The 27,786-nt window shown below is 38.9% G+C and overlaps 1 protein-coding gene across 1 annotated transcript; it reads left to right on the top strand.

The window, feature by feature from the left end:
* Positions 1 to 1,623: 1,623 nt before the first annotated feature.
* sh3yl1 (SH3 and SYLF domain containing 1) lies at positions 1,624 to 27,664 on the top strand. Its single transcript, XM_057830611.1, has 11 exons — positions 1,624 to 1,846; positions 13,012 to 13,149; positions 20,020 to 20,130; positions 20,229 to 20,342; positions 20,595 to 20,659; positions 20,753 to 20,865; positions 24,776 to 24,904; positions 24,983 to 25,127; positions 25,628 to 25,706; positions 25,871 to 25,930; positions 27,217 to 27,664. Coding segments are annotated over exons 2-11 (1,020 nt in total). The 5' UTR covers positions 1,624 to 1,846; positions 13,012 to 13,148; the 3' UTR covers positions 27,420 to 27,664.
* The last annotated feature ends 122 nt before the right edge of the window (positions 27,665 to 27,786 follow it).

The raw sequence follows: 27,786 nt of genomic DNA, 5'->3' as shown, positions 1-27,786 counted from the left end.
TTCATGTGTAGCAGAGAAAGGTCTTGAACCATCTTGAATAGCCTGTGTACATTTGTTGACACCACCCACGGGTGTCATATTATGAAGTTGGGGCAGGTGTAGAGGATGGCAAGATTCACATTACCAGTCAGCTGTAGCTCCAAAGCAACAGGCAGAACCACATAGCTGCGCTTATGTTGATTTTGGCCACAGCTTTGTGTAGGACAAACATGTCTTTTGCGTGAACATTTTGGATCAACAAATTTAAGCTTCTTCCAGCATGATTGCGTGTCCAGTGTGGATGACACAAGTACAAAGTCACAGTCCCAGAGCAAATAAAAGTGAACGAGGTCAGAGGCTGACAGTGACTTTCCAGCACAATCTATCATTTTACTTCAATGCAAAATGTTATGCATGTTGATTTTAATTGCCACCTCCACTTGCACTGTGCTTACGCAGAAATTTCACAGCTTTTCCAGCAATCCCACGTTCCACAAAGATATATGTTAATTGTGGTGTGTTTAGTTCTACTTAGACTTGTTGAGAGATCATTTGTGGACTTGAAAACGAAAAGAAGGATATTTTTCCTAGACAATTCGGCTTGGAAGATGAATGAATGAATGAATGAATGTTGGGGAATGTCAGGGACAGTGGTCACTACAGTGGACAGTCATTCAAAAGTTGACACTTGGGACCTTTAACCCTTTATAGGGCAAGTGGCTGTATTTGGATTGTATTTTTTCATACAATTTTTAAATATTAATAATACAGTATATATATTATTGGTGTATATATAATTAATTAATTAATTTATTAATGAATACAGTGTTAATAAAAGTTTAATCAACAAAATCTAAATGAATAAAAACAGAAATACATGATGGTTACGGCCCCAAGTAACACTCTAAAGCAGGGATCGGGAACCTATGGCTCGTGAGCCAGATCTGGCTCTTTTGACGGCTGCATCTGGCTCGCAGACAAATCTTTATTTTAAAAAAATTTTTGTTATACTCCTTTGCGCATTGCACGAAACGGTGACGGTCACCGGTGACTAGAAAGCTGGTTCGCAGTAATTTTGATGGGAAAGTGGCAAACATACATATCTTTGTGTCTATCTATTTATCTATCAGTTTATCTATCCAAACGCATAGGCAACGCAAATGAGGCAGAGACACTGTTCAAGTGGGGTTGCTGTATTTTGCTGTTGAAAATAGCGGCCATGTGCGTGAGATCAGGAAGTAAACGTCCCTCATTTTCAGTTTCATTTTCAGCGTTGTAAGCTTATTTTAGAAACCCTTTTGAGAAATGGCTAAAAGGAAAAAAGACCAGGAGTATCATACTTTTAAGCAGGAATGGACAGAGGAACTTGCCTTTGTGGAGAGTTTTCGACGACTTTTCGGATAAAGATAATTTAACTGACAAAAGACATGCCTCTGTCAGCAAAAACTGTTCACGATCGTACCATCATGATGTCAAATCAAATTGAAGCAATGCAAGTGAAAGACATACATGCGGCACCGTTTTTTTCTCTTGCTTTGGATGAGTCAACAGACGTAAGCTATTAATCCCAGTTCAGCGTGATTGCAAGGTATTGACTATGATAGGGACAACAAGAAGGGAGGATTTATTCAAGTCCCTCACTGAGTTCTCTAAAGAAAAAAATCTACTCATAGATAAATTTGTTTCGGTGAGCATTGATGGGCTTCCCCGTGCATGATGAGGAAAAACAGAGGATTTGTGGTGCGACTTTGTAAAAGTGAAAAGAGACACAACCTAAGTTTCTCAACGCCTCCATGAAGCTCACAAAGTATCAACCAGACTACAAAGCCATCAGCAAAACTATGCAGCACCAGAAGTTGCATTCACGGTAAGAAATACTCATCATTGATTAGCAACAGCATAATAATGTTATTAAAAAGAATTCAGAGATTTATTGTACTTTAAAAGTCAGAATTTGTGCATAAAAGAGTGAATGCATGTTAACATTCAAAATTGTCCAGAAGAATGAATGTGAGTTTTACAGGAGATCAGTTCAGGGTGTACTCCATCCTTCACTCAAAGTGAGCCGAATTGATAGCTGGTTTCCGTACACCATTAATGGAAAATAAAATTGGCGGATCACCAAATACAAGTGACAGTGGTGTTTGTAAAAGCTCAAGGGACTGACACAGCTGTGACTACAGGGAGACCTCTGAGGACAAGAACGTCCTAATAAAGATATGTTAGACATAGCAGGACTTGATTATTACTATCAATGGATAGACTAGAAGAGAGAGAACACAAAAACTCAGGGAAAATACTGGGAAAGTACAATGCGGATATATTTAACACTGGAATACAATACACTTGTACTGTATTTCATTTTTAAGAATTGTTTTCTACTCATTTTAACGTTGATCACGATGCTATTAATCCTTACGAGATTTTAGTACTTTTTGATGTGGTAAGTGGTGTTACCAAAAATAAATAAATAAATAAAGACAACCATGCACCGTGGGCTTGTTTGCTAATCCTGTTAGAACCTCTTTGCCAAGTGTCCTCAAAGCAGTAGCTTGCTCACGAGGCACAATTTCCTGTCTTATTCCTTTTCCCGGTTAAGAATTTTCTGCCCTTTTTTTTAAAGCTTCATATTTGAGCATGAGCAATATTTTCAAAGACCATTCTGACTTGTATTATTCAGCTAACTTGACATTTCACAAAGCGTTATGACCTCAGGTGCATAATCATAGCTGTTATGTCACAAGCTCTCTGTAGTTAGGAGCTGTCCTTTAAAGAGGGTTCAAAACAATAAAGCCATTTGAGCATTTATTCCGTATCCTTGATATGCATCTTTATTAAGGCCCATGTACTATTTGTCCTTTTAAGTAAGACAGCATACCAATAGACAAGCGCATAGGTTTGCATAGGGACGGTAGGGACATAACACTGCCAATTTTTCAGGATGCTCAAATTGTCCCCACTAACTTTTAAGCAACCTCATTTGCATATAATAATAAGTCCAGTTATATAGGTTATTTTGTGTAATTGTGTCTTCCCAAAATGCTGCAAGGATAGAATTGATCCTACCATTAAGTGAAATCTTTTCATTATGTTAAGACTTACATTTACCTATTTTTACTTGCTGAATGTGCTGGTCTGTTTTTCCTCTCAAATGCACATTAAATTTGCTGATGACCTGTATTTATTTAAAATGTATTTTTTTTAATTTTTTTTTTTTTTTTTTGCAGCCTACGCGGACATTTTTTCAAATAATCATACATTAATCATAGTCCAGGTAAAAAGTATGTATATAAGTATGTTCATATAATTTATGTTCAAATATCGCAATTGTATAGTAGTTTTTGAAAACAAAGGTTTGAATCTGAACGATGTATTTTGTACGCCTACGCAATACGCATGCGTCTTTATTTCAAACGGGTGTTCTGCATAGAGATTGGCTCGGATTTCAAAAATTACGTTTTGAATCTCAACTATGATTGGTCCGCCGCGTGTGTGAATTTGAATGTATTAGCCCGCGATTGGTCAAGCTCCGATTGGGAGAAGAGAAGGTCGCAGCGTCATCCTAGGGAGCGTCAGGATGACGCAGCAGAAATAGTCAGGTCGGATCCATCGGGCAGCGCCGATCATACGTATGGAACTCGAAAAACAAAAGTCGTATGGCATCCAACCAACGAAGTGGCTGGACATCACGTCCTTGCTCGAATACCCCCACCTGGCCCCACGTTTAATGCAGTAGCAAGGATGAGCAGTCCGGAGACGGCGTTTGCGTTGTTTGTGGACGAGGAGATCGTCTCGAAAATAGTCGCAATGACCAACCTCCAAGGGCTCCAATCGCTCAAGAACTGGTCTCCCCTCACGCCCCAAGAGCTGCGGGCGTATATCGGGCTACTGATCCTGGCTGGAATGTACCGCTCCAGGCATGAAGCGACGAGCAGCTTGTGGGGCGTCAAGACCAGTGTTCTGCCGTTCGATGTTCCCCGACGCAATTGCTCATCGAAGGTTAATGGAGATCAACCGAATGCTCCGGTTCCATGATAAGGTGCTTAGACCACAGCGGTAACATGCAAGCAAACTGTCGCCGATTTCAGATTTGTGGAGCACATGGCTTTGGTGTCTCACGTCCCCAAAAAAGGGAAAAATGTGCTGGTGCTCAGCACAGCACACAAGGACCCTAAAGTGGAGGACGGGGGCAAAAGAAAACCCAAAATGACACTAGGCCTGCAAGCAGGACTGAACGGGCCCTCGCAAGCTAGCGCAACTCGGACAGTGTGCAGGTCAGGGTGGCGGAAGATCGTCCTCTCTAATCATCTCATTAGAACCTAACATGCTCGAAAGTCGCCTCTTTACATTCACACACCTAAGAGATAAAAACCCCTATTGGAGAGAGTACTACAAAAAAGGAGCGAATAAAGGGTTGTCACGGCAACAGAGACATGTGGACATGGGCCGTAAAATAAGTATTTCAAAAGGTCTTGAAACTACAATGACCAACCTGAAAAGAACTGGACATATATTAGAAAAATGAGTGACTTTCTATTGCCACTAGTTGGCGCTGTAGGGTTGATGCAAATGACCCCTACAAGACCCTTCAGAGTATGACTCAACAAGCACGAGATGTTTGGCGCAGATATGTTGCAGAAGTTATGACTGTTCAAAACTTGTGGTGAGACGAAATGGCTTCAGTCATTTTCACTTCTCCTGTTGGACTCTTCTGCTTCAACCAAACCTCAGTATTTTTCATCAGGCACCTGAACACATGTCTTATGGCTCCCCTGATGCAGGTTTCAGGTGAATATATTTTTTTCCTTGGAGGAGGACTCTATTTAGTAAAAAAAGGCATTTCCTGTTCCCACTAGGGGGCGCTAGGCCTAATGGGTAATGTTTCAATGCACTCGTGTTAAGGGTGGGATCCCGCACATACATGCCAGATATGAAAAAGACTGAATGTTGTGTCAAGGAGCTATTAGTCTTTTACTGAATTTGTCATTTTGCCCAAAAAAAAATGGCCAACTTTGGCACCACGCCCAGGTCAGACCCATGAATAAAAACGCACCATTTTGAAAATTTTAGATCTCCTATGTCTCCTGAATAGTCTTACCAATTTTGAAGATGATCCAACTAACTCCCTCTGTGACAAGGTCTCAAATGTGCACCCTGTTAATTGATAAAAATTTCACATTCGATCCAAAATACCCGATTTTCTGTTGGGTTTGGAATATAGGTTCAAGAGACTTTTTGGAGCAGTTTTGCACAAGGTATCGACTCCCCAAATTTCATTACTCTACGTTAAAAAAACCTAATAGGAAAAGCCTTTTTGAAAAATTCAAGGGGGCGCCACTGAGCCATTTTGTTACATTTTTTTGTAATGCCGCAAGATTATCGAAATCCATGCAAAGCCACATGTATGTGCAAAATTTGGTGAATTTTCGTGCATGTTTAGGCCTCCAAATGTAAACTATACTACAAATGGATAAAAATTTCACATTCTATCCAAAATACCCGATTTTCTGTTTGATTTGGAAAATGGGTGCAAGAGACTTTTTGGAACAGTTTTGCATAAGGTATGGACTCCCCAAATTTCATTGCTTTACGTTGAAAAAACCCAATAGGAAAGGCCTTTTTTAAAACTCCTTTCTGGCGCCACTAGTTGGCACTGTAGAGTTGATGCAAATGACCCTTACAAGACCCTTCAGGGTATGACTCTCAACAAGCACAGGAAGTTTGGCGCAGAAATGTTGTATATCTGCTGAGTTATGACTGTTCAAAGTTTTTTGCGAGACAAATTGTTGACGGTCATTTTCACTTTCCTGTTTGGACCCATCCACTTCAACGAAACCTCAATATTTTTCATCAGGCACCTGAACACAGGTCTTAAGGCTCCCCTGATGCAGGTTTGAGGTCAACAGATTTTTTTCCCTTGGCGGAGGAACCTGTCATGTAAAAAAAGGCATTTCCTGTTCTCATTAGGGGGCGCTAGGCCTAATGGGTAATATTTCAATGCACTCGTGTTAAGGGTGGGATACCGCACATACATGCCAGATATGAAAAAGATTGAACGTTGTGTCAAGGAACTATTAGTCATTTACTGAATTTGTCATTTTGCCGAAAAAATGGCCGACTTTGGGACCACGCCCAGGTCAGACCCGTGAATTAAAACGCACCATTTTAAAAACTCAAGATCTTATATGTCTCCTGAACAGTCTCACCAATTTTGAAGATGATCCAACTAACTCCCTCGGCGAAAAGGTCTCCAATGTACACCCTGTAAATCGATAAAAATTTCATATTCGATCCAAAATAACCGATTTCCTGTTGGGTTTAGAATATGAGTGTAAATGCTTTTTTGGAGCAGTTTTGGACAAGGTATAGACTCCCCAAATTTCATTGCTCTACGCTGACAGACCCTAATGTTATAGGCCAATTTTAAAATTTCAAGGGGGCGCCACTGAGCCATTTTGTTACATTTTTTTGCAACGTTGCAAAATTTTCGAAATTTACAATTTTCCGCATGTATGTGCAAATTTTGGTGACTTTTCGTGCATGTTCAGGCCTCCAAATTGGCCGTTTTCATTTGGCCTGAAAAAAAAATCAATAAATCAATAAACCAATAAATAATAATCCTTTGCAAAACAATAGGGCCTTCGCACGCTTAGTGCTCGGGCCCTAATTAGATTACAATAAATGTAGGGGAGCAGTGGACCACTTGGACCAGGTAAGCACAAGTTTTGTCTTTGTCACAAAGTGTTTATCAAAGCTGTCTTGTCATGATGTCATCTGATGTTTCGCCCAAGCGGAAACAATGTGGCCTCTGCACAGACAAACTCATTGCATCCAATGCATGTGAAAAGCGTGTTACCCCGATTTGCCGCGCAAACACACGAGGAGCATCTGCATAAACTGCTGGAGAAAAAAAAAGTTCTGAAAAGTTCTTTGTTCTTGTTTTGAAGTGTTCGTTGTTCTTGTTCTGAAAAGTGTTGTTGTTCTTTTTCCAAAGTGTTGTTTGTTCTTCTTCAGTATTTGGTGGTGGATTATTGCTTTATATAGATTCTGTTATAAATTCTTCATAGTTGTTGTGACTTTCCTTTTCAATGTTATAGTGTATGGATAGCTGTAACTCCAGTGAACATTTTGAGTGGTTGAAAGAAAAAAATATTCATAAATGACTTAGTTAGCACACCTCAAAACATTTACAATTATTGTAAAAATTGCGTGTTTAGGGGTATTATACACAAAAATGGCCATCGCCAAAATTAGGCATGCATTAAAAAATATATATTGCTATAACTCATTGACCTTTTCAAGGCTCTAATTGTGTGATATGAAATTCTCCAATTCATGTTATATACATATTAATGTGAGCAGCGTAGTTTGTTTTGGTCATAGCACAGTACTGCTTTTATTGTCCATAGAGGGCAAAAAATACAAATTAAAAAAAAACAAACTGTATATGTATGGATAGCTCTGAGGCCACTGAATCATTTTGAGTGGTTGAATGTAAAAAAAATATTCAGAAATGACTTAGTTATTGCACCTCAAAACATTTACAATTATTGTAGAACAATGTATGTTTAGGGGTATTATACACAAAAACGGCCATCGCCAAAAATGGGCATGGATAAAAAAAATTCCGTTGCTATAACTCTTTGACCTTTTCAGGGCTCTAAATGTGTATATGAAACTTTCCAATTCAGTTTTGTTTTATACATATATATCCAACATAGTTAGTTTTGGTCATAGCACAGTACTGCTTTTATTGTCAATAGAGGGCAAAAAAGTACAAATAAAAAATAAAAACTATATGTGAATAGATAGCTCTGATGTCACTGAACATTTTGAGTGATTGAAAGTAAAAAAAAAAAAAAATCAGAAATAACTTAGTTATCACGCTTAAAATACTTTTACAATTTTTGTAAAATTTGTATGATGCGTTATATATATTTTTGCTAACACAACGGTTAAACCGTCCCAACCAATTTTGAGACCAAACCTACGCCCTTGCTAAAAGAACACCTCAGGTGCCCTATTTGAATAATATTTGTAATGTTTTTTCCATCACTGCTTTCAAGCAGAGCAACTAGTGGTGTCAACAATAATCGATGCGGCGATGGACGATTCGATTCGATGCGGGCAACAAGCCGCATCGATTCAGCGCATTTTAAAATATATAAGTACGTTCAAAAATCTTCCCTGCGCAATTCCGGTGATGCAACGGATTTGGTTTCCCCATTTGTATTATTATTCTCATGTTTCATTTTTTACACACCGCATAACTCTGGTTAAGTTTCCCACCAACCTGGTAGAAGCCAAAATGTCTCCAGATGTCTTAGGTGCATCAATAATCTTTCTCACTCCCTCTTTCTCCGCTTCAGCCATTGTTATGTTATGTCCTATCTCTTAGAGGTTAGATCTTGGGCCCAAAATGTTGAGCATTCACGTTCGGGTCGGGTCGCCGCGCCAGACTAATGAATTTTTCGTGAATCATGAGGCAACACAAGTGGTCAGACATTAAACAACTTTTTATTGGCTCTTGTGTCACTCCTGGTTGAAATCAAATAAAAATACTTTCATATATATATATATATATATATATATATATATATATATATATATATATATATTTTTTTTTTTTTTTTTTTTTTTTTTTTTTTTAAATAAACTGATCACAGCATTTAATTAGTGCTTTGAATGAGACCAGGGCTTTTTTTTTTTTTTTTACACACAGTAGCAGCCTTTCACACAGTGCAACATCTGAACTCCTGTGCAAAATCAGTAAAAACAGTCACTGTATTTTAGTCACAACGACCCATCAATAAAACTATTCAAGTAAATATTAAAGAAAACGACAAAGAAAATATTGTAGTGCAGCAGCATCTTCATCGCAATATCAATCCAGGGATCAGTTCAGTTGCAAACAAAACATCAACTAAATTGCATTGTAGAACAAAAGTAAAATGTAGGCCTAGCCCACTATATATGTGCAATCAACTTAGAAATGCAATCAGTAACTACCACATAACAATACAAAATAATGAATTAAAATGAAGTGCAGCAGCATTTTAGCAGCTATAACAATCTGTTTCAACATGAGGAAATATCAGTTTTTTGCAATCGAGAGAGCAGAGAGATAGTAGAGGTTAGATCGGGCCTAATGCACAGAAAAGAGGAGAGAAGACTGACAAGACTGAAGAAATGGAAGATTTGAGACAGGTAATCATTACGAAATCTGAATGTCAAAAATTGATATTCTATATTTTCTGCGTCCTATATGCTATACTGGGGACGGGTTTCAATAAGCTTCGGCTTCTCCCGTTAGCCCTTTTCTTTTTGGGTTTATGCCTGAAGGGAAAATAAATAAATAAATTTTAAAAATCCATCCCGACCCGACACGGCCCGCTGGTATTGAAGCCTGACTCGGCTTGGAGTGACGTGAAAAAAAAAAACGCAGCAGCAGCAATTTATTTTCATTTCTTCAAGTTGGCAGAAAAAACGCAAGTTTTCTTAATGTTTAAATAGTCTACATATTTTTATGATTATTATAAAATCATTTACACAACGAAATAACGCTGGGAAAGTTTAATATAAAAAAAAAAAAAACATGCGATTTTGCAGACACACATAGGAGAAGATTAAAAAGGATCACATTTGTGTTGCTTTTGTGTGCATAAATAAAAGTGTCTTTCGTAACGAATCACAAGCGCCACAGCGGAGGAGAAGAAGAAAAAGCGGGCGGCGCCACTGCTTCATGTGCGTGCACAAGCAAATGCACAATACAGAGAGCCTGCCATCCCATTTTTAAAAAATAATTCATTAGTCCGGCGCGGCGACCCGACCCGACCCGAACGTGAATGCTTAACATTTTGGGCCCAAGATCTAACCTCTAAGAGATAGGACACAGCATAACAATGGCTGAAGCGGAGAAAGAGGGAGCGAAAAAGATTATTGATGCACCTAAGACATCTGGAGACATTTTGGCTTCTACCAGGTTGGTGGGAAACTTAACCAGAGTTATGCGGTGTGTAAAAAATGAAACATGAGAATAATAATACACATGGGGAAACCAAATCCGTTGCATCACCGGAATTGCGCAGGGAAGATTTTTGAACGTACTTATATATTTTAAAATGCGCTGAATCGATTCGGCTTGTTGCCCGCATCGAATCGAATCGTCCATGCCCCGCATCGGGATGCATCACCACATCGATTGTTGTTGACACCACAAATTATTATTATTATTTATTTATTTATTTTTATTTTTTAAAGCTGTCCTGTTCAGCTGTTTGACACAGAGAATGGAAGTCTAAGTGCCCGGATAGTCTGAACAGTTTTAATGTTTCACACAGCAATAAAAAAACAGCAATACAGTAAACAATTATTCACAAAAAAAGTTTTAGCTTTTCACAAACATTAATTATTTTCACGGCCTTCAGATTATTTGACTTTTTTAACAGATTTAAGTAGCATACAGTTTCATTATAAAAGTGAGAGAAAGACGGTAACAGCTTGCTAAATTTACATTTGTGGAGGTAGAATTTTGATAACAAAATGAGTAGATTAGTAATAAAAACATTTTCACTCCTGAGTGTATGATAGAAACAAAAAATGACATTTTCCCACTTGAGTTTGAGGTTCACATGTAGATTCCTGTCAATGAACTTGCAAAAATCTTTCCAAAATTTAATGAAAAAACAGGTCCAAAAAAGGTGCTGAACTGTGCAGCCCCCCCCCTCTCCCCCAGGTGGCCGAAAAGTGTCATTGCATGTAATTGACTTTCCTATACAGTATATGATTTTAAAATTCAGAATTTTCTGGTAAAATATTGTCTATAAAAGTTGTAATGCAATGAAACAACAAATATGAATGAAATGAACAAAAAAAGATGTTTTAATATCTGGTCAAAATTATTTTTCGAACAGATTATGTGACTAGCACCTAAGACGGTCATTTGCTTTGTTTAGCCAAAACAACCCAAGGACTGAAAAGGTTAGATGGATATACGTAATTTTACTACTGAGCAAGAACCAATGATTGAAAATGTGGACCATGAAACTCTAGTGACCAACCTCAAAATGGTGAGCGGAGTTTCAATTTGCCCCACCAAGATGCTAACTGTACAACAGAGCCACCACCGGTGTCTTTCCAATGTAGTTACCACCGTCAAAAATTGTGTCTCCTGGCCGTGGGAGTGCACGCACACACATTAGTTATGATGGTTGTTGACTTAAACAATTAATTGAAGCTAGAAAAGAACCACAATTATATATTTTGAAACTGGAGGAACTCCATACAGGACTTGAATTATAGTATTAACAGTCATTGGTCATCCTACGAGTTTGACTTTTGGGGCAGGGGGGGCACAACATGTTGATGACCCCGAAACGCAGTGTCAGCAATAAAATTAACTTACAAGAATATCTATAATAATAAGTTGACAATGAGCGTTTTTTGTTTATGATCATTCTTGAGGGGAATTCTAAATCAGGCTGCTTAGGCAATACTTTTAGCCAAGATTGTCATCCATTGAATATGGTACGCCCGCCGGTGTCGTGCCAATGTAGTTACCCCAGTCAAAAATTGTATCCCTTGGGCGGAGCCATATGGAGGTAGACTGGTGTCTTTATTATGCAATCAAAAAAAAGTAGCTTCAATTAAAAAAAAAAAAAAGATGTTGCAATAAAAAAAAAATGCAAAAATAAATTTGAAACTCAAAATAATGCATGTGAAAGCTATTTTTTCTTTGATTGATTGATTTTTTTTTTTTTTTCTTTTTTTTGGGGGGGATTATAGTCAAGTTTTTTTGATTGAACCAACTTTTTTGATTGAAGTAATGTTAATTTGTTTTTGGGCCACATTTTGGCTAGGATGCTTTTGTCTTTATTATTCAATCAAAAAATAAGTTGCTTCAAAAATATATATATTTTCAAAAAGAAAAATCACTTCAGTTAAAAAAAAAAAAAAAAAGATAGAAAACGTTTATGAATGCCAAAAAATATTTGAGATTGAAAAATTTGCATTTGAACACTTAATTTTTCTTTGCTAAAGTTTTCTTTGATTGAAGCAATCCTTTTTGTGTTCAGGCCAAGTTATGGGTAGGACATTTGTCTCTAAATCATTCAATCCCCAAAAAGTTGCTTCAATCAAAAAACATATTTTCAATCAAAGGAAAAAATAATTTGAAAAATAAAATTGCCCTTCCCTAATTTTTTTTTTTCAATTATATGCAAGGCAAATGACCGTCCAAGGTGCTAGTCACATGATCTTCGAAAAAAAAAAATTGACCCATTATAAAAATGTATTTTGTTGTTCGTTTCATTCATTTTTGTTGCAGTTTTATTGCTTTACAACTTTTATATATATAGGAAAGTCATTTTCATGCAATGACACTTTTCGGCCAACAGGAGGGGCCTACCCCATTAAAATCCGCTTATGGTGAAACATTGCCTTTTTTAACGTTCAGTATCCTCCATATGTTACAGTATACTACAGAATTTTTTATTTTTTTTTTGATGGAGGTGCCATTTTTTAAAACCTCATCGATAACTACATTACCAAAACACAGAAATAAAAGCAAATCAGTGCAGTGCAGTGGCTCCACCCAGACAGGGGTAACTACATTGGCACGACACCGGCAGGCGTACCATATTCAATGGATGACGATCTTGGCGAAAAGTATAACCTAAGCAGCCTGACTTTAGAATCCCCCTCAAGAATGATGGGAAACAAAAAACGCTCATTTTCAACTTATTATTATAAATATTCTTGTAAATTAATTTTATTGCTGACACTAAGTTTTGGGGTCATCAACATATTGTGTCCCCCCTGCCCCAAAAGTCAAACTCCACCTATGGAACTGTCTCTGAATGATTTCCACAGAAGGAACAGTTTGTATGTCCCTCTTAAATTTTTTCATGTAGTGGTTGGCAGGACAGCATCTATGAATAATTTTGAAAGAGACTTCTTTGACCTTATTAGTCAACAGGAACATGTTGGAAAGACGCGGATGTGCTAGCAACCTCTCATTATTTTCCTCATCAGCTGTGAACATCTATCATGTGACTCTCAAGCTCACTTGTAATTGGCTGGCGAGTGAGTCGATTGTGCGACAGGTGATGCGGAAGTGAAGATACACGTTTGTCGCAGGCGAAGCTGACCAGTACAAGACGCTGTTGAAAAGTAAGTTTGTAAAGTCTATACCTCGGCATTTTCTATTTGGGTGTTTTTTTTTTTTATGTCGCATTGTGGTTTTTACGAAAAGTATAACTAAACAAACAGCAAATGCCGCCAAGGTGTGTTTTATAAACAACACAACTTGACAAACCCATTGATCCCATAAGGAGTTTCTATTAATCATGAACATGAACGTAGACCACTAAATAATTATTTGGACTTCCAAAACGTCTATAACGCTGTTTCCATTTTTCCGTGAGCTAGACTTCCTAGTTTGCAATGTTTGACGTTTTACTGAATGTTTGTGTTAAATGTCGCTCTTTGGCATAAGTATCAGGTTACTCATACTTGGCTTTCATTGAGTTTAACTAAATCGGTTAATTTGTATTTTGTTTTACTTCTTCGGCCACTTCAAATAAGTTTCTGTGATAGTAACTAATGTATCAGGTCTGGTCTCTGAGTTGTTTGGGCCTGATAAGCTCGTTGGCCTCACGGTGGCACTGTTTGCTCTTGTTTGTAAACAATAGTTGAGTCACTGTCAAGAACACAATGAAAGGCAGGGGACAATTGATGTGCTTGTGTTAAAACACGACGGGATGATTGATTATATACGAATGAAGAAACATGGCATCGTTGTGGTCAGTGACAAAAATAGTTTGACAGCACTCTTCTAGAATAAACAGTTTGTTTCCATTACATTAAACGTCCACAGAGCAATGGGCTGTCAGGTTCGAACCATACAATAATGGAAACACTAGAGCTGTTACATAGACCCAGCCAGAAACTGTCCTGTTGGACTGTAAGTGTAGTTATTTAGCACCGACTGGGTACTATTGGAACTAGGAGTGGGAACCTCTTGGTACCTCACGATACGATACGATTTGCGATACAAAGCTCATGATAACAATGATCTGACGGTATGCCGATACAAGGATGATCGATTCTAGAGCTGAAACAAATACTCGAGCAACTCGAGTAACTCGAGTTTAAAAACTGATCCTAGTAATTTTATTCACCTCGAGTAATCGTTTATTTTGACAGCTCTAGGCATCACGTTTTGCTCGGACTACTTTTAATGTGGGACAACGCGCTAATGTCACATGCGGAGAGGAAGAAGGGGGGAGAAAAAAAAACTTACTGCAGCCGACAGCCGCTACAAATGACGCCGACGTTGCTAAATACTAGCCTGCACGATGCTACGTTGGTAGCAGGTAGCGTCTGATGCGTCTCATAGAGATCACATGTATGTTGAACTAGATGCGAAATGACAGACTAGGCCGCGTCTGGGCAGCGTTAGTAAACAGCCACCATCTTAAAGCAGTAGAGCGCTAAGCGCTAATAAAGAGCGCTAATAAATAAGATTAACGTTACTGTCGCTCCTAGCTCACGTAACGTTAGCCCTGCGGAGGGCTAGTTTTCTATTAATAATGACCACTGTCGATGCGTGGCTAACGTGTCTTACATACAGGCTTTAACATAACATAGCATTGTGGAGTGATGAGGGTGTAAAATAAAAACTTAATAATGCAAACTATCAATTTTAGCTCGGTAGTCATTGCTGGATAAAACACCAAGTAGCACTAGTCCCTAATGTGCTCCAATACAGCCTGTATCATACATTTATTTTGAACACTGCAAAAACTCAAAATCCTATCAGGACTTACAGTTTAGACTAACTTAAAACTTAACTAGAACTTATAAATGGCTTGACACAAATAGAAATTCAATTGAAACACGTGGGGGAAAAATCCTAACTTTTAAGTGATGTGTGTTATCAAGCGTAACGGCATTTTTAGGTAAGATATATATGTATATATATATATATATATATATATTTTTTTTTTTTTTAAATAAGATCTAAAAAGTTTTTTGAGTGAAAGCAGTGAATTAGTCTTTTTTTTTATTCTAGTTACATCTGAGATGCAATTGTTGGCTGTTTTCAACAATATACATCGAAAAAAAAGACATTGATTGACTGAAAATGGTTCAAGATTAGATGAAATGTCTTGTTTTCTCATGTATATTTATAATTGCTCTTCACCTAAAAATATATTTGTTTTATCCGATTACTCGATTAATCGATAGAATTTTCAGTCGAGTACTCGATTACTAAAATATTCGATAGCTGCAGCCCTAATCGATACATTGGTCAGAAAATCATTCTAGGCTATTCTACAAGCAAGTAATAAACAGAAAAACAAGCTTATGCTGTGAATTGGAATGAGTTTATCACTAGTAGACGTCCATTCCATTTGAACACTGAAAACGGATTGAATGTCTATGGCTTTCAGTGGCAGCCAATGCCAGGCAATGAGGTAATTTTGGACCATATAAGGTCATTTACCTGTTGATTTTCACTTCCTGTTGATTTTGGGGTATTTTACTGGTCACTTCCTGTTTATTTTGCGGTACCGAACAGGAAGTTACCTGGGAATCACCCAAATGACTAGGCAGTGACTCAAACTCAACAGCAAATGAACTGTAAATGCCCTAAAATGAACAGCAAGTGACCTGTTAATGCCCTGAAAATCGGGAATCTGAATTTTTTAGACATTGACACCTTTTTAAATTGATATCTCAATTCTTGGCAGGAGCATATCAATAACCTTTTGGGATACATAGTATCACGATATATCACCATTTCGATATTTTTTCACACCCCTAATTGGAACTGTAAACATCCTGCTCAGCCAGTCTGCCAACATTCCAACTGTTGCGGCAGTGCAATTATCTGGAACTCATGTTAGGGATTTAATTTGGAATGTTCTGCTGTCACCATGCAGCTTATCTATAGTATGGCAAGAAATGTAACTAATCCTTCATTTAAATGTTAGGCTGTATTGGCTGAGCGAAAATTGTGTTGGTTCGTTCCACTAAAGTGGATCTACATAACCTCTGCATTGTAATTTACATACGTTGCTAATTAGTACCCCAAAAAAAGTTCTACTCACGGTTTCCAGTCATTTTTTAGTAATTAGCATTTTTATGTCGGTCTTTTTTTCCCCCGTGGCGCAGTGATATTGATACGGCGGAGTCGTATCGTCAGTGTGTGAAGCCATTTTAGGTCACGTGCACCAATAGGAGACGAGGATTGTTGCTATGGGTTTGGAAAACAAACAACATGGCGGCGACCGTGTCAAACTACGACACGAGCGAAGATGAACAAAAGATAAGAAAACCGCATTCGAAATTTAGTCAAAAGGCATCGAAACGATGCTATATGCATCTCTCAACTGTCCAAGGGCGAAAAAGGGCAGGAATTTGGAAAAAACGTGCAGAGCCGCGTGGTTGCGTCAGACAATGGCTTTATCCCCAGGCTCCGTCGAAGGATATTGCTGAAAATGCGTCGACTGGGATTTTTAACGACATTCACTACAGGTAAGCCACACGCACGCCTTTGCTACAAGGTTAATTGTTATTAACCTATGCTCACAAAAATCTTATTTAAACTAGTGTTGTAACGATGCCATTTTTTAGCCCAGATATCAATACTACTTTGTTATAAAATGTATGTACAGTGTATAGAAAGTGAATCCAGTAGAACTTTTTATTGCATACCTGTTATGGGTGACGATGGTTAAATAAACCTTCTGGCTCAAGAACATCAAGCTGTAGTCAATAAAAGCCCTGATACTGACGTGGCAGTGATTGCTGTAAGTCTGCAGATAGATTTACAGTGTAAATTGCATTTTTTCACAGGAGGCAACAGAACGAGGACTGACGTCTCTGAGGTCTCTGCAGCTCCTGGCACTAGTGTGTGTTTAGCACTCATTGGCATCCATACATTCACAGGTTGTGACTCTGCTTGTGCCTTTCATGGCAAAGGGGGGAAAAAAATTCTTTTGCACGTCATAAAAAAAGAGTACCTGACTGGGTTTGCAAAGCTGGGCAGCAGTTTTAAACTTGACCTACAAACATTTAACACGTTGTGGAAATACGTGTGCCACCTGTTTGGCCAGTTATATTCCAAAAATGATGCCAAATGCAGATTTTTCTGTATGGCCTCGTCAATCTTGCCAGAACATTCTATTCCCCCAAAAACTGATGCTCTGTACCAACATTGCAGGACAGCAAACTATCAAGCAGCAATCATGAAACGTTGTCTGACAGGTAAAATGTGTGCCCCTTCACCCATTGGGAATGGGTGGGACATTGAGGATGGGCAGTTGGCAGTGACATGGATGACTAAAAATCCTGCCCCTGATACTGTTTTGCAAGTAGTCAACTGTAGTTGAAAGGCAACCAATTGTGACACGGGAAGATGTTCCCATATGTCTGCAAAACTTTCTTGTACTGATTTATATTGGTGCCAAGCATGCGAGAATGTTTCCAAAGAAACAGAAGACTTTGATGAAAGCGATTTTGAGGAGTAATGTTGTCATGTATCAGTTTTACTATTTTTTATTTCTATATATATTTTTTTTAAATTCGTTTTTCAATATTTGTATGTGTATTTTTATAGTATGAGACACTTCCATGTTTAAATAAATGTTGTGTACCAACAGTACCATACTTGAATGATTCCAACCTTTTGTGTATATACAGTGTGGTTAAATAAGGCTGTGCCAAAATCGTAATGCCATGTCAAAAACAAAAAACATAAAAAAAAAAAAAAAAAAACTCCACCTTGGACAGATGTAGGAAGTAACTATGTTCAATTTCATGTTTTCATAGTATTCAAATATGGCCATCACCAGCAGCATGGACAACATCCAAGTTGACATGAGAATTCCTCCCTCCCGCGTTGATATCGTCTGTTATTCAATCTTTCATGTCATCAATATTTGCTGGAAGTGGTGGAACATACACTTAGTGTATGACATACGTTATGTGCCATAAAGATGGATAATGAACTTTGTCTTTAACATACCAACACGTCCAGCAAGTACTGATGATGTGAAATATCGAACAACAGTTGCAATCAAGACAATAACTGCGACATGCACAAGTTTGAGAGGAATTCTCATCGTGGCTTGATTTTCTCCGTGCTGCTGGGTGTGCTCACATTTGAGCACTTGTGAAACATGAAATAAAACTTGGAAGTTATCTTCAACACGTGTCCATCACTTCTTTTGTGATGTCTTTTATTTTTTAAGTATCACCTTATGATTTTGGCACATTATTTTTTGATCACCCTATAATTTTTTGTCTTATTCCATTTTTGCCATGATTCACATTTAGGAGGGTGTGGTAGCAATTCAGTTGATTTTCAGCCATTTATGATCATGGTGTGCATTTTTTATTTTATATATTTCATTGCATAGTAGGTTGTGATATTTTTAATATATGATACATAAGCCTTTAGCTTAATTCAATATATATTTCATTGTGCTGGGTGCAAATCATTAATGTTGAAGTGTTTCCTTCAAGAAATTAGCTACATTTGCATTTGATTTCATTTCATTTGATTTCATTTACATGAATTCACCTATGTGTATACTAAGGCACCAATACTTGTTTCAAATGTTTGGTAGATGTGTTTATGACATTTGATAAAGATTTTGTGTTGCCAGAATTAATATAACACTTAAAACAAGCAAAAACAGCAACACTAGATCTGTATTTTTGTGTATTCACATCAAAATACATTTCTGGCTGGTGACTAAGTTAGAAGGGTAATGGCTTAGAAAAAATGCTTTGAACGCCTAGATCCAGCGTAGTGGAATGAAATCCATTTTCTAAGCACTTTTTCCATGGTCCCAATAAAGCCATATTTCCACAAGCTTGTCCATTCGCAGCAGATCCTGGTCAACTCTAATCTTTTAATGGACGACGGTCCCATAGAAGAAGTTGTAGCTGTCAGTGAAGGGTGTTTCAGTTCTGAAAAACACGCACACACACATAAACCATGTGTGAACTGTTTCATGTATATCATATTTACATAATCTTCCAATTCAAATTATCTAGGCTTGTCTATTCTGCCATTTTTTCCTGAATAATATTATCAAATAGGTTTTTGGAACTACAGTTTAAACAAACTAAATGCTATGAAAAACCTATGTTATCTGTCAAGCTAAACTTTTTGCTCAAAGTTAACAATCTAACATCATAATAATGACCGCTACAGCCCAGAACTCACATTGCAAGTCTTAACTTCATATGTGATCTGACCAGAAGCCCCCCAACTCCCATAGTTATTCACAACAAAAGGCGTGTGTGTGGCTTACCTGGAGTCAATGTCGTTAAAAATCCCAGTCGACGCATTTTCAGCAGGATCTTTCGACGGAGCCTGGAGAGAAAGCCATTGTCTGACGTAGCCACGAAGGCTTAGCAAGTTGCATGCCGTTTCGGCCAAATTCCTGCCCTTTTTCGCCCTTGGACAGATGAGAGATGCATATAGCATCGTTTCCATGCCTTTTGACTACATTTCGAATGCGGTTTTCTTATCTTTTGTTCATCTTCGCTCGTGTCGTAGCTTGACACGGTCGCCGCCATGTTGTTTGTTTTCCAAACCCATAGCAACAATCCTCGTCTCCTATTGGTGCACGTGACCTAAAATGGCTTCACACACTGACGATACGACTCCGCCGTATCAATATCACTGCGCCACGGGGAAAAAAAAGACCGACACAAAAACGCTAATTACTAAAAAATGACTGGAAACCGTGAGTAGAACTTTTTTTTTTGGTACTAGTTAGCAACGTATGTATATTATAATGCAGCGGTCATGTAGATCCATTTCAGTGGAACGAAATCTATTTTCTAAGCACTTTTTCCATGGTGCCAATACAGCCTATGTGTTGCCATTTCGCATTTGAGGTTAATTTTAACTGCATATACTGTGGATGACCTTGCAAAAGCCACCATTTGCAACATGGCCTCAATCCTTAACCTGTTACTGTTTGTAGCTAATAACAGCTATGCCTTTTTATGCAGTGAACAGTCTAATGCCATCTGACTTGTGGTCTGAGGTCAAGAAAGCCACCAAGATCCTGAGAGGATTCACTGAAATCTCATCTGGTAATGGGCTGGACAAACTCATTCCAGGTATGTGGTTCCTCGCAACACCGTCAAGTAGAGTTGTCACTTCCATTTAAATTTGTTTGAAATTAAGTAGTTTTTTTGTATTCTTGTTGCGCGTGCAGCCAATGTAATCGCGTCGGCTGAGGGGCTCGCCATCATCTCCGTGGTGAAGGCTGGCTTCGTGATCACTGCAAGAGGAGGCAGCGGAATTGTCATCGCCAGGCTGGGTGACAGACGTGAGTGATCAATGTTCAAGTGTTTCTTTCCTACCTGCTGTCATCAGGCCAAAACACTGGTTTGGCGGTATCAGTAGACCAAATTTTTGCTGAGGCATCCAGATCCCTTAATAATAGGGAAATTTACAACTGATATGTGAATGTGGTTAAGCGTGTTCTGTTTGAAAGGAAATCCCAACACTGTTTTCTCTCTGATTTACCAATTTACAATGCAGTGTGAAAATGACTGGTTGTTAATGCATCTTTACAAAGGTTGGTCGGCTCCTTCTGCAATTGGCATTGCTGGCCTTGGTGGCGGCTTTGAAATTGGTGTGGAGGTGAGTGGCTTGCATGGTTTCACTAAAATGGTACATTCGTTTTGAAGTTTGAAGCCAACTTTAACACATTGTACACTGCTTTATCTCTCTTAGGTGTCTGACCTGGTTATAGTCTTAAATCATCGGCGAGCCATTGATGCGTTCACAAAGGGTGGGAACTTGACACTGGGTGGAAACTTTACAGTTGCTGTGGGTCCGGTGGGCAGGTTGGTTGTATGAAGTAGATGTTTGTGTGTGTTGTGATGCTGTTCTGTTTTTTGCTTTTTAAATAATTTTGATATGATTGTCACTCAGTGTGTCTCGTACTAGCAGCAAAGTTGTTTTTTTTCAGTGATTACCTGCTAGTTCCAAACAATACAAATGTAAACTAGCTCTCATGCCTTTAGGGTCCATCACCCTCTCATAGTTCTGTTGGCAGATAAACAGAACTTCCATTTGCACTCTAGATGGCATGGAAAGGATTTGAAGATTTTTAAACCTAGTAAATATTCATGACCTGTTTTATAGCATTGGGGAATCAATTTAAATTCGATGTTGGTGCCAAATGACGAGCGTTGCTTCCATTAATTTATCTGTATTTTATCTACCTTCATGTCTAATAAGTTGCAGGCCCAATTGCGGTTTGGGAGCATTCCTTTAACTTGAAAGACGAAATGGTTATTTTTCCATCAAATCACCCATGCTTGGCTAGAGCTGTCCTTCCTAACTGGGCATGAACGGATAAAGGTTGCTGAGATGAGAGGCGAAACATCTCTAAGAACAAATCTTCTAAGACAACCAGAACAGTCCACTTGTGATCGAATCGGTCCCCTGAGAACACGGTCGGTATTTAGCAATTTTTCCAACAGTTCTCATAACGATTTTTTCAAAAGTGACAACATTATTTCCAACACAGAAACAAAACCACATGAGTGTAATCACTTTGACATGTTTAGGTCTGTCATGAGGTGGATGCCTTTTTATGAAAAGGTGTATGTTTCTAATGCGGGTGCAAAAGAATGTGGAAAAAGTCAAATGAGTTGTAAGGATGTTGCAAACATTTTCCTGAGATCATGGCTCATGTGGTAATACAAAAACATAGAGCAGACATGTCCAAAGTCTGGCACGGGGGCCAAATGCGGCCCGTGGTCAAATTTCATCCGGCCCCCAGCCTCTATCATAAAATCAATAACGTCTGGCCCGCACACAGACTTAATAAATTGGTCAGCAGTACTGCTACCAGCATATGAAGTAGCTAACACACTAAACGCTGCTGCTTATTTACCCACTAAAAGGCAGCAGCACTCTAAGCAACATTACCCTGTGTGACCCATTACTTCCATTTTCTAAAATGGCGACAATCTGCAAAAAAAAAGTTGACTGCGACGGCCAACGCTTCAAGGATGGGTGGAAATTGGACTATTTCTTCACTAAAATACGCAACAACTGTGTCTGCCTCATTTGCAAAGAGACTGTCGCTGTTTTTAGAGAGTTCAATGTGAGGCAATATTACCAAACAAGGCACGCTGACATGTACGACAAGATTACAGGGAAGATATGCAGCGAGAAATTGAAGCAACTTGAAACTAGTTTAATTTCACAGCAGCAGTATTTCGCAAGAGCCCGAGAGTCGAAAGAGAACGCCACAAAGGCTAGTTGCGAGATTGTTGAAATTATTAATTAATAAAAATTGCTCCATTGTTGTTTATGTAATGGATGACGCATGGTGGTGCACGGCAAAAAAGCAATTTGGTACACAATGTACAATTTTTATTTTTGTTTTTGCACACTAGCTTGTACATAATTCTCCTGATGGTTGATGGTTAGACTAAAGCTGTGATGCAGAAGATACTGTATATTTAGTTGAAGGCCCGGTGTTAGATTGCTCATGGTTAGTGACTGCTTGTAACGGACGTTGCCTAGCTTCCGGAAGTTGACACGAAAGTTGAAGTTGGCATTAAGCCTGTCGCGATATGCAATAATTCCATTTATCGCACGGTAAATGAAAATGAAGGCGGTAATTTTCCCGCTGCGATTTATCGCCTCACGTGCGTGCGTGCATACAGTACGTACGTGTGTGCGTGCGCGCCCGTGCGGCAGATGTGCAGCGGATGTGCTGTTAAAAGTTCGGCTGCCTTGTTACCAACAGTGTAATGTGCTGTGATGAGGATTCACTCTGTTTTATTGACTTCTGGGTATGTTTGTTTTATACATTTGAGTTTGCGTGACCATCATTCAATGGGGAGATGCGGGACCGAGTGCACTTGTTTCAACAAAAAGGGCCAACACAACAAATCTACTTGCTCATTTGAAACACTATCACCCTTTTTAGTTTTCTCTGCTTGGTAAGAAAAGCGCATCGCAAAAGCGGAGCCTTCCTCGTCACGGCAATCGACAATTACAGAGGTAACCGCTTGATTTGAGAAATACAAACGAGATCCCGCAAAATGGCATTCCCTCACGGAAAGTGTAGTCCGCTACATTGCTGAAGAAATGAGACCGTTTTATCTCTGTTTAATGTTGTTTGACACTTTCTGCAGGTCTTAATGCACGAATCCGATTTTTTCGTGTTTTTCCGACTCAAGTGAAGCTTTAACTTGACGGCCTGAACGTGACAAGTCGCATAGAAGTGGACCATTTCAAATCCGATCCAGGTCACTTTCGTATGTGGTCTAAATCCGATCTGGGCCACAATTTTCCAGAATGTGGCTGACAGTCTGAACTTTCAAGTCCCCCGAACGGGAATTCATGCAGCAATGACGTCAGCAAAGCGAAAGCGGCAGGCAGGACTGGAGCGATGTAGTTGTGCATTAGCTTGTAGCTTGAACTCTGCTTTTTGAAATTATTTTCCCTTAGGCAAACCCGAAAAGAAAAGGGCAGACGGGAGAAGCCGAAGCTAATTGAATCCCGCCCCCAGCCTTTTATGCAGAAGCGGGCTTGACCACAGTCATAAAAAAATAAATGAAGAAAAGGATAAGCCTGACAATTTTCGATTTCATTCTATGCGCCGAATGAGCAATATTTCAGTAATGCTTACATGGCCGAGACGGGGCAAATTGACACACACACACGTCATGTCACGCACACAAGTTGAGGCTGATGTGCATGCGTGTAGGCGTTCTATCAGTCCATATAAAGTCCGAATAAAAGACTGAATGGGGATTATTAATGTCTGTTATTTGTGTCATCTTTTTGGAAATCAAAATATGATCACCCTGGAATGACATACAGCTAGCATGTGTAATTTGTTTTGATGCGGGTCACTTTGCTGACTCTCGGACTGCGAATTAGTGCGCATGCGTGATACTTGAACGGGTTCCCTGGACAAAAGCAGTGAACGGGCATGCCAAAAAAACAGACATGACAAAAAATTGGATTTGTGCATTAAGACCTGCAGTATGAATCTAGCCTTAGTGAAGCCAAATTTTTGATACTACTACTTAATGTATTTTTCTGTTGTTGAAGTGCAATTGTTTGTGTTACTACAACTTTATACCTCTGTGCCTAAATGCTCAAGTGCAATTTTATTTTTTCTTGAAAAAGACATTTTATTTGTTTCTGTGCGGTATTGATATTGTTGTCTTTTACTCAAAAGAGGCATGGTCTATTGTTTTTAGTTGTGATTTCTTAAACAGTATTTTTGAATTTAAGAGTAAACATTTATTGCGTTTAAATGGGTGTACTTAATATTACTTAGTATTATTAATATATACTGTATTCTTACTGTGTTATTGTAAGCTGGTAAGAAAAAAAAATTGGGGGGGGGGGGGGGGGGGGCGCAATAATATCGCATATCCAGTAATTTATGAGAGAATTTATCGGCCACTAAAATTTATCGCGACAGGCTTGGTTGGCATCCTTTTTAGTTAAAAGATTTTAAGAATGATTTGCAATGCCAAATCCAAGATTGGACTGACAACTTTGATTCGAGGCCACTACGATAATTGTTTTTACATTTGTACACTTTTCTAAAATGACAAAACATAATATATTGCAAATTGTTTTTGCGAACACCCAAATTTCAATTTACAGGTGTCGTTTGTAGAACCACTTTAACCCTGTGTACACATCTGTGTTGGCCGGGACGTTTTTTTTTAAATGAACTTCAATCATAGCGTGACGTTTTTTTTGTGTCAGGAACGTTGAGGCAGATGTTACTCTTCGCAAAATGGCTGCCGTCTACACCTACTGCAAGTCCAGAGGGTTGTTTGCCGGCTTGTCTCTGGAAGGCTCGTACCTGATTGAACGCAAAGAAACAAACCGCAAGTAGGACAGCATAACAACCACCACCTTTAGTCTGTGTTTTATTTGACCTCCAGTACTGCTTTTGGTTTGAATTTAAAGGTTCTACTCGCGGGAATTGCGAGCGTCTGGCATTTTGAATGGCGACGTGGAGCCACCACAGGAGTGCGACAGTCTTTATCATATGTTGAATGCATACACAGAAGGCCAAGATACAGACTTTAGTCGCAAGCCTGTCATCACAAAGGTAATTTTAAAAAAAGTAGCGTGTCACAGATATTCAGGTTATAGGCGATGCCCACTAACTGCACGTTGTAATTATAGAAACTATCGGACAGAATTGGAGACTCATGCTTGATTTGCATCACTTAGTCAAAAATAATCATTACTAAAATTATAAAATTATTTCTCCACCATTGAGTATGAGGTACTACATACTTTGTCAGATGGACCAGTGTTTAGTTTAGGACAAATTTCTGTTTAAAAAAAAAAAAAAAAGCCTGCAGAATATACCCTTCAAAGGTTTGGGGTCCAAGCGACGACAAAACTTTTGAACCGTAGGGTACATAATAAAAAATCCCATATGATACATGTTCAAATATAATAATTTAATAATAATACATATGTTCAAAAGTGGTGTCGCTTGACGGACAGTAAAACATGTTTGTACTCAAGAAACACGCCTTTGGAGCAGAACTCGAGTCAAAGCAAACATCAAGGGACATTTTCCTATTTTTCTGTTTTCAGTCATCGCGTCCTCCTGGCAGACCTCCAGCTCCTACGGCACGGGGAGCAGTCAGCGCTTATGAGAACCCAGATAATCTTGGTAAAACTCCCAACACAACTGCACCACAACTCAAGTCCATATCCATCACATTGACCTCCATATGGAAGCACACTTCGTGTTCAACATCTGAAGCACGAAGACATTCACATCTTAGTGTAATGACTTGATCATCACCGTAACCGGAGCAAAATTACTGTGTGCAGGTGCAGTAGGAAAAAAGTCACTATACCCAAGTATCTCCATCTACAAATCTGAAACTTCAAGTGAGTTGATCTTCAGTGGTGTGCTTTTATGCTGCAGCACCCCCTTGTGCGTATGGCATATGAGAATGAGATTCATCTTTATTAGGCCAGTAAAGGTAGTCCCTGGGTTATGAACGGTTCCGTTCCTAGGCTGGAGATGTAACCGGAATTTCAGCGCAAGTCAGAATTCACCCTTATAGTACCCCAAGATACCCCCTGAACCTTAAAAATAACTGTCCAAAAACAGTCTTATATTATACATCATTTATATATACATTTATACATCATACATTAATTATACATCATATTAATAAGATGGGCAAAAATATAATACTTTGAAGTACGTTGTGTTAAATGCCGTTATATTGAATGACTACTCAGGCTTTAAAAAATATATACTGTAAATATATATTTGGGCTTTGCTTGCGAGTGAGTCACCTTGCTGAGAGAAAAGGGCGCTGTGGAAGAGTAGGAAGGCGAGAGAAGGGTGATATCATGGCCGCTCAGGTCGCTAGCGTCCCTTCTTAACGCAAGCCCGCCGCCCGAACTGAAAAAAAACTGATCGGGACTCCCCAGAAGAGTCCGTGCCGGGGGGAAGCAGCAGCATGAAAACCCAGGTGGGATCCTGACATGGCAAGAACGAAGTACTGTTTACGTGACCGGGGGGGGGGGGGACTAGACTAGAGACAGAATGGCGGACAAGACTCCGGCGTCGTAAAGTTTTCGTAAGCCAGGTTTGTCGTACCCGGGGACTACCTGTGCTGTATGTTGGAAACGCAAGGAATTCATCAGTTTCAACCCGTCCTATGGTTGAAAGAGCACAATTGATCTTGACTTAAGCATCTGTATCAAATGTAAATACAGTAGTATAGAACTACTAATACTAGTGTAGTTATTTTAACCACAGTCACACTTACAAGTGATGAACGGCTGAGATTTCTCTGGTGGCACTACTAATAAACTAACCTGCCTTGTCATTTTGAGTAAGGCGGAGTACCGGTATTTGAGAAAAAAGGGTAAATGGCTTGAATGGTGGTTTTAACCTTCTCCATGCTGTCGTTACAATTTGTTAGATGTTAAATAAAATTAATTTCTAGGAAGAAGGAGGGAACGCTGGCCATAATTTACATTGAGATTTTGCAATTTTCGGTTTTAGTCAATGAATTAAAAAACAACAACAACAAAAACGAGGGATATCTATCTGCACATGTTTTTGTTCCAGTTTACCTAGAAGTATCCTGGTACTTATTTCTCAATGTATACATACTACTGGGACCTGAGTTAACACTTCTTTTTATCTCCAAAAGGAGGCGTGCCAGCGGACGGAGCCAGTGAAACCCTGGTGGTCACTGCAGTGCACCCATTTACAGGCCAACAGCCTGGAGACCTTAGCTTCCAGCCTGGCGACCGCATCACCATTATTACCAAGACCGAGAGCCAGTACGACTGGTGGGAGGGGCAATTGGGTGGGAAAAGAGGCATGTTTCCAGCAAACTACGTCACATACTGACTGCTGCCACCTGCTGAGTTACAGGAGAAAGCCAACTGTAGTTAAAGCAGGTTCAGGTGCAAGGAAAGCTGTTATGGATCCATTTGGTATCCAACCTAAGCTCCAGTTGCTAGTACACTCTTCAAAGAGACTTAGCAGGTCAAGCCTCATAGTGAGTTACCATTATTTCTCTTAGACTGCTTTAAACAAAAGTTTATAAAATAGCATTTTTACCTTTCAAATAAAAGCGATTTTGTGTTCAATAACTATTACATGTATGTTTCGCATTCGGTCACAAACACTTGCACACTTTAGCATTTCATATATTGTAGTTTGTTTGCTCGTATTACATGCGAGTCTAGCGATAAACGAAGCTTTGAAATCATTT

Source organism: Corythoichthys intestinalis, chromosome 2 (assembly GCF_030265065.1).
Source record: "Corythoichthys intestinalis isolate RoL2023-P3 chromosome 2, ASM3026506v1, whole genome shotgun sequence".
Taxonomy (NCBI): Eukaryota; Metazoa; Chordata; class Actinopteri; order Syngnathiformes; family Syngnathidae; genus Corythoichthys; species Corythoichthys intestinalis.
The sequence above is the reverse complement of the archived record's forward strand: the minus strand, read 5'-3'. Positions and strand labels throughout refer to the sequence as shown.

Coding starts and splice junctions, on each gene's coding strand:
- sh3yl1 (XM_057830611.1), top strand. Junction 25,128..25,627: donor GCAAGCCTGTCATCACAAAG/GTAATTTTAAAA, acceptor TTCTGTTTTCAG/TCATCGCGTCCTCCTGGCAG. Junction 25,707..25,870: donor TGAGAACCCAGATAATCTTG/GTAAAACTCCCA, acceptor TACTGTGTGCAG/GTGCAGTAGGAAAAAAGTCA.